We start from the raw sequence: 12,736 nt of genomic DNA, 5'->3' as shown, positions 1-12,736 counted from the left end.
TAATTTGCATTTTAGTGCATGAAATATTTAATACAATAGAAAAACAGACCTTAATATTTGGTACAGAAACCTTTGTTTACAGTTACAGAGGTCAGACGTTTCCTGTTAGTCTGGTTAACACCAGACCATATCACAAGTGAAATATGGTCTGGAATCCGCCTATTGAATTTCTCGTAGGAGAGGTGTGGTTTACGATTGTCAATGGCCGTTTATTGGACGTTGCGAATGTCTATCATTCGGCGTATACGTAGCCCATGGCCAATCATGGCAGTTGTACCCGGTGACGTAGTTAGAGCGACGAAGAGGCGAAGAAGAGAAGGAAAGAGAAAGAGAAGGCAAAACAAAAATAGGAAAACAATGGCACCGAACGATTACTGCCGTTTGTGCAAGACAAAGCTTGATCGAAAGTTTGGTTCGTATCGCTCGCCGCCATGTTAAATGTGATCCGTAAACAGTCCCAAATAAACTACAAGCTTCCGTTTGTCGAGTAGTACGCGTCACCGTCTTTCCACCCCTCCCCACTCTCTGATTGGCTCCCTAACTCAGGCGAGCCTTTAGACCATAGTTTCCATGCTGTCTTTTCAGATCGGAACGATTGTGCAAAGCAGCATGGGATTTCCCAGGCTAGTTTCCTGTAGTTCTTGACCAGATTTGCTCACACTGCAGCAGGGATTTTGGCCCACTCCTCCATACAGATCTTTCAGGTTTCAGGCCTGTCGCTGGGCAACACGGAGTTTCAGCTCCCTCCAAAGATTTTCTATTGGGTTCAGGTCTGGAGACCGGCAAGGCCACTCCAGGACCTTGAAATGCTTCTTACGGAGCCACTCATTAGTTGCCCTGGCTGCGTGTTTCGGGTCATTGTCATGCTGGAAGACCCAGCCACGACCCATCTTCAATGCTCTTACTGAGGGAAGGAGGTTGTTGTCCAAAATCTCGCGATATGTGGCCCCATCCATCCTCCCCACAATACGGTGCAGTCGTCCTGTCCCCTTTCCAGAAAAGCACCCCCAAAGTATGATGTTTCCACCCCCATGCTTCACGGTTGGGATGGTGTTCTTGGAGTTGTACTCATCCTCCTTCTTCCTCCTCCAAACATGGTGAGTGGAGTTTACAGTGGTGCTTGAAAGTTTGTGAACCCTTTAGAATTTTCCTATATTTCTGCATAAATATGACCTCAAGTCAAGTCATTTATTTATATAGCACATTTAAAAACAACAGGGGTTGAGCCAAAGTGCTTCACAGTGTTAGCTAAGGCATAGATAAAAACAATAATAGTCTGAAACATCAGACCCACATATTTACATTAATCATTGAAAGCGCGGCAATAGCACCATAATAAGGGAGTAAAAAAGAAACAAAACAAAACCTCAATTTGACTCAAAAGCAAGTGTGAACAAGTAAGTCTTCAGATTGGATTTAAAAGAGGCAATTGTAGGGGAGGATTTAATGTATGGCGGGAGGGCATTCCAGAGCTTTGGAGCAGCTACAGAGAAAGCACGGTCACCGCGGGTTTTGAGGCGTGTGCGAGGGATGGTAAGGAGTGATTGATTTTGTGACCTAAGTGATCTGGGTGCAGAGTGTGGAATCAAAAGTTCCGAAATATAAGGTGGTGCTAGACCATTAAGTGCTTTAAAAACAAAAAGTAAAATTTTAAAATCAATTCTGTATCTCACTGGAAGGCAGTGGAGCTGGGCTAGGACTGGTGTAATATGTTCCCCTTTCTTGGTGCCAGTCAGAAGCCTGGCAGCAGCATTTTGTACCAGTTGAAGTCTATTAATGTTGTATTGTGACATGCCTGTGTAAAGGGAATTACAGTAATCTAAGCGTGAGGAGATGAATGCGTGGATGACTATTTCCAGATCTTTAGGGGAAAGAACAGGTTTTAACTTTGCTATGGTCCTCAGCTGATAGAAACTGCCTTTAACCACAGCATTAACCTGTTTATTAAAAGTTAGCGAACTGTCAAGCAGAACGCCCAGATTTCTGACTACATTCTGTGTGTCTGGTAGATGAGGAAGAAGAGCATTGCCAAGGCTGGTGACAGTGGGGGATGAACCAAATAATATTATTTCAGTTTTACTTTCATTTAGTTGTAGAAAGTTGTGTGCCATCCAGGATTTAACGTCCTCAAGACAGCTGAACAGATTATTGATGGTGGAAGAGCAGTTTGGACTGAAGGGCAGGTAGAGCTGAGTATCATCAGCGTAACAGTGATATTGAATGTTGTGCTTCTTGAGAATAGAACCTAGGGGCAGCATGTAAAGAGAGAAGAGCAGGGGGCCTAGAATGGACCCTTGTGGGACACCATACTTATTTGGGGCTGAGGAGGAAGACTGGTTACCAATCTTGACACAGAAGGTTCTATCCTCCAAATAGGACCTAAACCAGTTTAAGACTGGGCCTTGCAATCCAACTTTATCATGTAGGCGCGCCAACAGGATGTTATGGTCTATAGTGTCAAATGCAGCGCTAAGATCTAGAAGGAGGAGAATGGCACATGTACCGGAATCAACTGCAAGCAAGAGGTCATTATGTACTTTGAGTAGTGCAGACTCTGTGCTATGAAGGGCTCTGAAACCAGATTGAAATTTGTCCAAAATATTAAAGTTGTTTAAGTGGGAGGAGAGCTGCTGAAAAACCACCTTTTCTAAGATTTTAGAGAGAAAGGGTAATTTAGAGATGGGCCTAAAGTTTTTAGGGTCATTGGGGTCCAGACAGAGCTTTTTTAGTAGTGGCTGAACTACTGCGTGTTTAAGACTAGAGGGGAAGATACCGTTAGCTAGGGAGCAATTTACTATAGCTAATACAATTGGGCAGAGTATACCAAAAACTTCCTTGAAGAGTCTGGAGGACATGATGTCAGAGGGGCAAAAGGAAGGCTTCAGATGAGACACTATATCAGAGAGCTGAGAGGCGGATACCAGAGAGAAGAGCTGAAGAGGGCTGACTGGCTCATGGGTCTCTGGCGGAGGGGAGTTTACTGGTGAGATATTAAGTCTGATCTTATCAATTTTTTCAATGAAGAATTCTAAGAATTCCTTACAGGTAATTGATGTATCAGCAGGGTTTACAGCAGGATTGAGGAATGAATTTATCGTTTTAAAAAGTACCCTGGGCCTGTGGGCCTGGGCATTTATCACCTGGGCAAAGTAATCAGCCTTTGCCTCCTTAAGAGAGTTGATACATTTTTAAACGCTGTTGAATTTCATAAGAGACATGTAGTTTATCTTGTTTCCACTTTCGCTCTGCCCTCCGACAGGTACGACGGAGGGCACGTGTGGAGTCATTCAACCAGGGTGTGGTCATATTGGTCTTAGGGCGCTTTAATTTTAAAGGGGCTACCTGATCCAAGGTCAGGGAGCAGGATTGATTAAAAAGAGAGACCAGTTCTTCAGTGTCACAAGACAAAAGGTTCAGAGAGACAGGGAGAGTGAGTTCAAAGTGATCAGAGAAATGAGCAGCTGTGGCAGAGTTTATAGAGCGGGCATGGTGATGGGGTTGAAGAGGAAGGAGTGTGGGAGTAGGCCAAAAGGACTCAAATTCAATCAGGTAATGATCAGACAAGGGCGGCACGGTGGTGTAGTGGTTAGCGCTGTCGCCTCACAGCAAGAAGGTCCTGGGTTTGAGCCCCGGGGCCGGCGAGGGCCTTTCTGTGTGGAGTTTGCATGTTCTCCCTGTGTCCGCGTGGGTTTCCCCCGGGTGCTCCGGTTTCCCCCACAGTCCAAAGACATGCAGGTTAGGTTAACTGGTGACTCTAAATTGACCGTAGGTGTGAGTGTGAATGGTTGTCTGTGTCTATGTGTCAGCCCTGTGATGACCTGGCGACTTGTCCAGGGTGTACCCCGCCTTTCGCCCGTAGTCAGCTGGGATAGGCTCCAGCCTGCCTGCGACCCTGTAGAAGGATAAAGCGGCTAGAGATAATGAGATGAGATGAGATAATGATCAGACACAGTAGTGTTAGTGATTTCAACATTAGCAGTACAGAGACCCAGTGATAAAACCAGGTCCAGTGAGTGACCCCTCATATGTGTGGGGCCAGATACTAACTGAGTTAGATTGAAGGAATCAATCAGATTTAAAAAGTCATTGACCAGTGGTTTAGTGGGACAGCACACATGAATATTGAAATCTCCCAATATAAGTAGCTTCTCAGAACGAGAGGCCATAGAGGACAAAAGGTCAGAGAACTCTTCTAGGAAACCACTAGTGGCTTTAGGAGGTCTGTACACTAAAGCACAAAGAATTGGAGAGCATGCAGTAATCAACAATAACTGAACTTCAAAAGTAGAGTAAGTTTGATTAGGCAAAGACCTACACTTAAACAGCTTATTAAACACTGTTGCCAGACCACCACCACGGCCTGATACCCTAGGAGAGTTAAAAAAGCCATAGTGGGGAGGACATAGTTCAACAAAAGAGGACAAATCGCCAGCCCTAAGCCATGTTTCAGTAATAAAAAGAAAGTCCAGCTTTCGAGATGTGATAAAATCATTGAGGATAAAAGTCTTATTTGCTACAGACCTAACATTTAACAAGGCAAATTTAACTGGTGGTAGTTGCAATGTTTGTTCAACAACATCAGATTTTCACACAAGTCCTAAAAGTAGATAGAGGACCCAGTTAAACAAATGAGACAAAAATATTATACTCTGTTATTTATTTATTGAGGAAAATGATCCAATATTATATATCTGTGAGTGGCAAAAGTATGTGAACCTTTGCTTTCAGTATCTGGTGTGACCCCCTTGTGCAGCAATAACTGCAACTAAACGTTTCCGGTAACTGTTGATCAGTCCTGCACACCGGCTTGGAGGAATTTTAACCCATTCCTCCGTACAGAACAGCTTCAACTCTGGGATGTTGGTGGGTTTCCTCACATGAACTCGCTTCAGGTCCTTCCACAACATTTCCATTGGATTAAGATCAGGGCTTTGACTCGGCCATTCCAAAACATTAACTTTATTCTTCTTTAACAATTCTTTGGTAGAACGACTTGTGTGCTTAGGATCGTTGTCTTGCTGCATGACCCACCTTCTCTTGGGATTCAGTTCACAGACAGATGTCCTGACATTTTCCTTTAGAATTCGCTGGTATAATTCAGAATTCATTGTTCCATCAATAATGGCAAGCTGTCCTGGCCCAGATGCAGCAAAACAGGCCCAAACCATGATACTACCACCACCATGTTTCACAGATGGGATAAGGTTCTTATGCTGGAATGCAGCGTTTTCCTTTCTCCAAGCATAACGCTTCTCATTTAAACCAAAAAGTTCTATTTTGGTCTCATCTGTCCACAAAATATTTCTCCAATAGCCTTCTGACTTGTCCATGTGATCTTTAGCAAACTGCAGACGAGCAGCAATGTTCTTTTTGGAGAGCAGTGGCTTTCTCCTTGCAACCCTGCCATGCACACCATTTGTTGTTCGGTGTTCTCCTGATGGTGGACTCATGAACATTAACATTAGCCAATGTGAGAGAGGCCTTCAGTTGCTTAGAAGTTACCCTGGGGTCCTTTGTGACCTTGCCGACTATTACACGCCTTGCTCTTGGAGTGATCTTTGTTGGTCGACCACTCCTGGGGAGGGTAACAATGGTCTTGAATTTCCTCCATTTGTACACAATCTGTCTGACTGTGGATTGGTGGAGTCCAAACTCTTTAGAGATGGTTTTGTAACCTTTTCCAGCCTGATGAGCATCAACAACGCTTTATCTGAGGTCCTCAGAAATCTTTGTTCGTGCCATGATACACTTCCACAAACCTGTGTTGTGAAGCTCAGACTTTGATAGATCCCTGTTCTTTAAATAAAACAGGGTGCCCACTCACACCTGATTGTCATCCCATTGATTGAAAACACCTGACTCTAATTTCACCTTCAAATTAACTGCTAATCCTAGAGGTTCACATACTTTTGCCACTCACCGATATGTAATATTGGATCATTTTCCTTAATGAATAAATGACCAAGTACAATATTTTTTGTCTCATTTATTTAACTGGATTCTCTTTATCTACTTTTAGGACTTGTGTGAAAATCTGATGTTTTCGGTCATATTTATGCAGAAATTTTGAAAATTCTAAAGGGTTCACAAACTTTCAAGCACCACTGTATACCAAAAAGCTCTATTTTGGTCTCATCTGACCACATGACCTCCTCCCATGCCTCCTCTAGATCATCCAGATGGTCCTTGGCAAAATTCAGATGGGCCTGGACATGTGCTGGCTTGAGCAGGGGGACCTTGCGCGCGCTGCAGGATTTTAATCCATGACGGCATAGTGTGTTACTAATGGTAATCTTTGAGACTGTGGTCCCAGCTCTCTTCAGGTCATTGACCAGGTCCTCCCGTGTAGTTCTGGGCTGATCCCTCACCTTTCTCATGATCATTGATATACCCCATGAGGTGAGATCTTGCATGGAGCCCCAGACCGAGGGAGATTGGCAGTCATCTTGAGTTTCTTCCATTTTCTAATAATTGCGCCAATAGTTGTTGCCTTCTCACCAAGCTGCTTGTCTATTGTCCTGTAGCTCATCCCAGCCTTGTGCAGGTCTACAATTTTGTCCCTGGTGTCCTTAGACAGCTCTTTTGGTCTTGCCCATGGTGGAGAGGTTGGAGTCTGATTGTTTGAGTGTGTGGACAGGTGTCTCTTATACAGGTAACGAGTTCAAACCGGTGCAATTAATACAGGTAATGAGTGGCGAATAGGAGGGCTTCTTAAAGAAAAACTAACAGGTCTGTGAGAGCCAGAATTCTTGCTGGTTGGTAGGTGATCAAATACTTATTTCATGCAATAAAATGCAAATTATTTAAAAATTACACAATGTGATTTTCTGGAGTTTTTTTTTTTAAGATTCTCTGTCTCACAGTTGAAGTGTACCTACGATAATTACAGACCTCTCCATTCTTTGTAAGTGGGAAACACTGCCGATTTTGCAAGTTATCAAATACTTATTTTCTCCACTGTATACGCCTAGTTAGTACAGTCTCATCTCATTATCTCTCGCCGCTTTATCCAAGTCGCCAGGTCATCACAGGCTAGTACAGTGTTCTAGAAAAAAAAAAATCATGCATCACAGATTTGTACTGTACAGATCATTGTATGTTGGATATACAGTTAGGTTCATAAATATTTGGACAGACATTTTTCTAATTTTGGTTCTGTACATTACCACAAATTGTGAACAAAACAATTCAGATGCAGTTGAAGTTCAGACTTTCAGCTTTAATTCAGTGGGTTGAACAAAATGATTGCATAAAAATGTGAGGAACTAAAGCATTTTTTAAACACAATCCCTTCATTTCAGGGGCTCAAAAGTAATTGGACAAATTAAACAATTGTAAATAAAATGTTCATTTCTAATACTTGGTTGAAAACCCTTTGTTGGCAATGACTGCCTGAAGTCTTGAACTCATGGACATCACCAGACGCTGTTTCCTCCTTTTTAATGCTCTGCCAGGCCTTTACTGCAGCGGTTTTCAGTTGTTGTTTGTTTGTGGGCCTTTCTGTCTGAAGTTTAGTCTTTAACAAGTGAAATGCATGCTCAATTGGGTTGAGATCAGGTGACTGACTTGGCCATTCAAGAATATTCCACTTCTTTGCTTTTATAAACTCCTGGGTTGCTTTGGCTTTATGTTTTGGGTCATTGTCCATCTGTATTATGAAACGCTGACCAATCAGTTTGGCTGCATTTGGCTGGATTTGAGCACACACTGTCTCTGAATACCTCAGAATTCATCCGGCTGCTTCTGTCCTGTGTCACATCATCAATAAACACTAGTGACCCAGTGCCACTGGCAGCCATGCATGCCCAAGCCATCACACTGCCTCTGCTGTGTTTTACAGATGATGTGGTATGCTTTGGATCATGAGCTGTACCACACCTTTGCCATACTTTTTTCTTTCCATCATTCTGGTAGAGGTTGATCTTGGTTTCATCTGTCCAAAGAATGTTCTTCCAGAACTGTGCTGGCTTGTTTAGATGTTTTTTAGCAAAGTCCAATCTAGCCTTTTTATTCTTTAGGCTTATGAGTGGCTTGCACCATGCCGTGACCCCTCTGTATTGACTTTCATGCAGTCTTCTCTTTATGGTAGATTTGGATATTGATACGTCTACCTCCTGGAGAGTGTTGTTCACTTGGTTGGCTGTTGTGAAGGGGTTTCTCTTCACCATGGAAATTATTCTGCGATCATCCACCACTGTTGTCTTCTGTGGGCGTCCAGGTCTTTTTGCATTGAGTTCACCAGTGCTTTCTTTCTCAGGATGTACCAAACTGTAGATTTTGCCACTCCTAATATTGTAGCAATTTCTCGGATGGGTTTTTTCTGTTTTCGCAGCTTAAGGATGGCTTGTTTCACCTGCATGGAGAGCTCCTTTGACCGCATGTTTTCTTCACAGCAAAATCTTCCAAATGCAAGCACCACACCTCAAATCAACTCCAGGCCTTTTATCTGCTTAATTGAGAATGACATAACGAAGGAATTGCCCACACCTGCCCATGAAATAGCCTTTGAGTCAACTGTCCAATTACTTTTGGTCCCTTTAAAAACAGGGTGGCACAGGTTAAGGAGCTGAAACTCCTAAACCCTTCATCCAATTTTAATGTGGATACCCTCAAATGAAAGCTGAAAGTCTGGACTTTGTCCATGTCCATTATATAACTATAACTTGAATATGTTTCAGTAAACAGGTAAAAAAAAATATATATATTTGTGTCAGTGTCCAAATATATATGGACTTAACTGTATTACCATGAACTTGCAGCTTCTTGTATAGTACTTTAATTTTTTTTCCATAGCTGTATATTTATATGTTCATTAACAGTCAAACCAATTCTGAAAGTAAATGATGATAAAAAGATGCTCTACTCCATTCAAAGCAAAACTAATGGTGGGTTGAAAAGTTTGCCACTCTGAATCGAGATATTTTCTCTTTCCAGGTCAGGAAGATTACGATCGGTTGCGACCCCTGAGCTATCCCCAAACGGATGTCTTCTTAGTTTGTTTCTCTGTAGTTTCACCATCATCCTTTGAAAACATCAAGGAAAAAGTATGTTTCCTTCCAGCAAAAATGAAACCATCATGTTTTCAACATACTTAGCTTTGGATTAATAAAGTTGCCATTTTAAACATTTCTTTCTCTCCCCTTGCATGCAGTGGGTGCCTGAGATTACCCATCACTGTCCAAAGACCCCATTCCTGTTGGTTGGAACTCAGATTGACTTGCGAGACGATCCCTCAACCACTGAGAAGCTTGCCAAGAACAAGCAGAAGCCAATCACTCCAGAGACAGCCGAGAAACTCGCTAGGGATTTAAAAGCAGTGAAATACGTGGAATGTTCAGCATTAACACAAGTGAGTTCACTTGAAAACTGACAAGCTGTGTGTGTTTTTTTTTTTTTTTAATTTAAATGGATGCAGCACATGTTGTGCAGGAAGAGTACTCCGGTGGATAGATATTGCTTTGTGCAGTTGTTGTGGCAGGTTAAAAATCTCAAAACAAGCTGTCCGGTTTTATGGCCCTTTTCCACTACCCTTTTTCAGCTCACTTCAGCCCGACACGGCTCACGTTTCGACTACCTCAGAGCAGCACGACTCAGCTCGCTTCAGCCTGACTCAGCACCCAAAACTCGCACGGTTTTGGAGTGGGGCTGAAGCGGGCTGAAGCGAGCCGAGCCGAGTGGGGCTAGGGGCGTGAGGAGACACTCCCCTGTACACTGATTGGTGAGGAGGAGTGTCCTCACACGCCCCGCGAGCACGCTGGGATCTGTAAACACCGTAAACCCGGAAGAAGAAGAATTACGAGAATTTCTGAAGCCTTATGCGCCTCGCCTCATCTATATGCTCTTGCCAGTATCTGTTGGTGTTGTCGGTGACAACAAGCCACAGCACCAAGACCAGCAACACTAACGACTCCATGTTTATTGTTTACTATTCGGGTCGTGAGACTACCGCTTAAAAGGTCACTGATGTCACTGTTTGCGCCGCCTAACGACATCACGTGACGTCCACCCACTTTCGCTAACTCCACCCAATGTGTCCACCCACTTCCAGCCAGCACGGTTCAGCGCGGTTGTAGTCGAAATGCAACTCCAACAGCCCCACTCAGCTCGACTCAGCCCAACTCAGCACGGCTCAGCCCGACTCAGCCGCGTTGGTAGTGGAAAAGCGGCATTAGTGAACCAGTGCTTCTGGAGAAAAACCAAAGCAAGTGTAATAAGCATCACACTCAGTAGTGTACACACAGCATTTGATTTCTCTCCTGTAGCTTTGAAAGTGAATTTTTGAGTGTGTAGAACTCCACAATAAGGAGCGTGTTTAAAAACATATTCCACTATTTTTCACAGAAGCTGTGAGGCGTTTATCAGTCAGTCTTGGCTGGAGTTAGTTCTTTTCCACTGTTCAACCCTAAAACTGATGCACAGTTCAGAATCAGATATGGGGAGAGAAATTCTTCTGTATGATGAAATTTAATTTTGGTGATGTACGCCAAGAACTTTTATAACTATAAATACGCTCATTAAACTCAGTAAATCTGTTTGTGTCTTTGTGCTAGAGGCCGCACAGCAAATATCTCCCTGTAGGTGGTGCTGCTGTGCTTAAAAAAAAATCATTATGGCTGCAAAGGATGGGTGATCTGATTCTCAAAGACATTTCCGCTACGTTCACACTGCAAGGCTTAATGCTCAATTCCGATTTTTTTGTGAAATCCGATTTTTTTGTGAGGTCGTTCACATTAACAAATATATGCGACTTGTATGTGATCCTCAGTATGAACGAAAAGCGACCTAAAAGTGTTCCGCATGCGCATTGCAGGATACGACGACGTCACACGCAGTGAGCATGGCCAGTGTTTACGGAAGTAAAACCGCCCGGTTGCGGTATGACTCATCCAATCTAGCTTGAATAGCTGTATCCCCCCAAATGGAAATCAGCTCCCTAACCTCTGCGTCCTTCCATTGAGAAGATTCAGAACCTTCACAGCCCGAAGCGTCCCTCGCATTGATGTCATGCGCAGGGGCGCAGATACGTTTTTTGAACTGGGGGGGACAAAGCTGCCAGCAAACCAACCCCAACCCCGATATGTCTGTCAAACTTGTTGTTAGTAACCATAGCAACCAAGCTCGAGCTCGCAACCTGTGCAGTCTGCGCAGCTCAACCAACCGAATATCAGTCTTTGTTTTGTGTGAGTTGTTGCAACTATATGTATACACTGCTGTGCACCTCAATAAACCGAGTGGTAATTAGTCTTTTGATTTTTCCGTGAGGTTTGCCTTATGCAAAGAAAGACAGCATAGACGTTTTTTCCTCCCTATAAGTGGGGGGGACCGAACGAGGTGAATTTAAATATGACTCGTCCCACCCTCTATCTGCGCCCGTGATTATGCGCCATGTTGTAACTTTTTTTGAGAGACCCGCCGCCTACTTCAGCACAGAACAGTGACGTTTGTGGCTTGTTGATGACGTGTAAGTCGGATGAATGCGACCTGGCGGTTCAGACTGAAGTCGCATATGAAAAGAGCGGATAGGAATCGGAATTAGCACCACATATCCAAACGGCCTGGGTCGGATTTGAAAAAATCGGATCTGTGTCGTTCATATTGTCAATAAAAGATCGGATACAGGTCACATATGGGCGAAAAGATCGGATTTGAGTCACTTAAGCCTGCAGTGTGAACGTAGCCTTCAATGATGCACACTGCAGCATGAGAGAGGTTTGCTACCAAACTGACAGCAATGCAATACTTTTTTATTCAGCATAAGGAGAGAGAAAAATCTCTTTAAAAAAAAAATGAACAGTTCAAAGATTAAGGGCAAAATTTTAACATTGCATCAGCTGCTTCCTGTCAGTTTGTCTCATCTCATCTCATTATCTGTAGCCGCTTTATCCTGTACTACAGGGTCGCAGGCAAGCTGGAGCCTATCCCAGCTGACTACGGGCGAAAGGCGGGGTACACCCTGGACAAGTCGCCAGGTCATCACAGGGCTGACACATAGACACAGACAACCATTCACATTCACACCTACGGTCAATTTAGAGTCACCAGTTAACCTAACCTGCATGTCTTTGGACTGTGGGGGAAACCGGAGCACCCGGAGGAAACCCACGGGGAGAACATGCAAACTCCGCACAGAAAGGCCCTCGCCGGCCCCGGGGCTCGAACCCGGACCTTCTTGCTGTGAGGCGACAGGGCTAACCACTACTAGCCTGGCTAACGCGACTTCAAAGCTCTCCGAGCTATTGGTCTGGCCAAGATATTAAGCCCAACCGTTTCCCAGAGCCCGTGGTTGACCCGCCTCCCTGAAATGCCTCAGTTTGCTACTGGTCGAAGCCAGAAAAGGCTGTGACGAAGCTTAAACCAATCACATCACTCTTTCCTCTGACGTATGTGACGCGACGGGGCTAACTGGTAGATTAAACTCTTACCGAAGCCGGTCGGGAGCAAGGCAAAAACGTCCTTCCTTTCAATAAATACCTCCAGGGCTGCTCTTTTTTCCGTTTTCAATCAGAACTTCCCGTTGAATGCTTTCAATACAGCATCTTTGCGTAATAGATGCGGAAGCGTGAATGAAGCGCTTCCGGCATAGATTCTGTAAACAATCTATGGCTTCCGGTCGCAGTTCTACTACGTCAGTGCCTTGAACACGCCTCTACCCAGGGCCGTTGGAGATGCTCAAAGTTGATTGGTTCCCGATTTTTCGGGAGCTTGGAAGAGCTGTAGATAGCTTGCCTGGCCAGAC

The 12,736-nt window shown here is 44.0% G+C and overlaps 1 protein-coding gene across 1 annotated transcript in view; it reads left to right on the top strand.

The window, feature by feature from the left end:
- The window catches only part of cdc42l2 (cell division cycle 42 like 2), a 34,530-nt gene that overhangs the window by 17,190 nt on the left and 4,604 nt on the right, over positions 1-12,736 (top strand). Inside the window, exons 4-5 of the mRNA XM_060938049.1 lie at positions 8,935-9,044; positions 9,152-9,349. Of these exons, the coding sequence (XP_060794032.1) occupies positions 8,935-9,044; positions 9,152-9,349 (308 nt within the window). The remainder of the gene's footprint in view (positions 1-8,934; positions 9,045-9,151; positions 9,350-12,736) is intronic.

This window comes from Neoarius graeffei, chromosome 13 (genome assembly GCF_027579695.1).
Source record: "Neoarius graeffei isolate fNeoGra1 chromosome 13, fNeoGra1.pri, whole genome shotgun sequence".
Lineage (NCBI taxonomy): Eukaryota > Metazoa > Chordata > Actinopteri > Siluriformes > Ariidae > Neoarius > Neoarius graeffei.
This window is presented reverse-complemented; position numbering and strand designations above follow the sequence as displayed.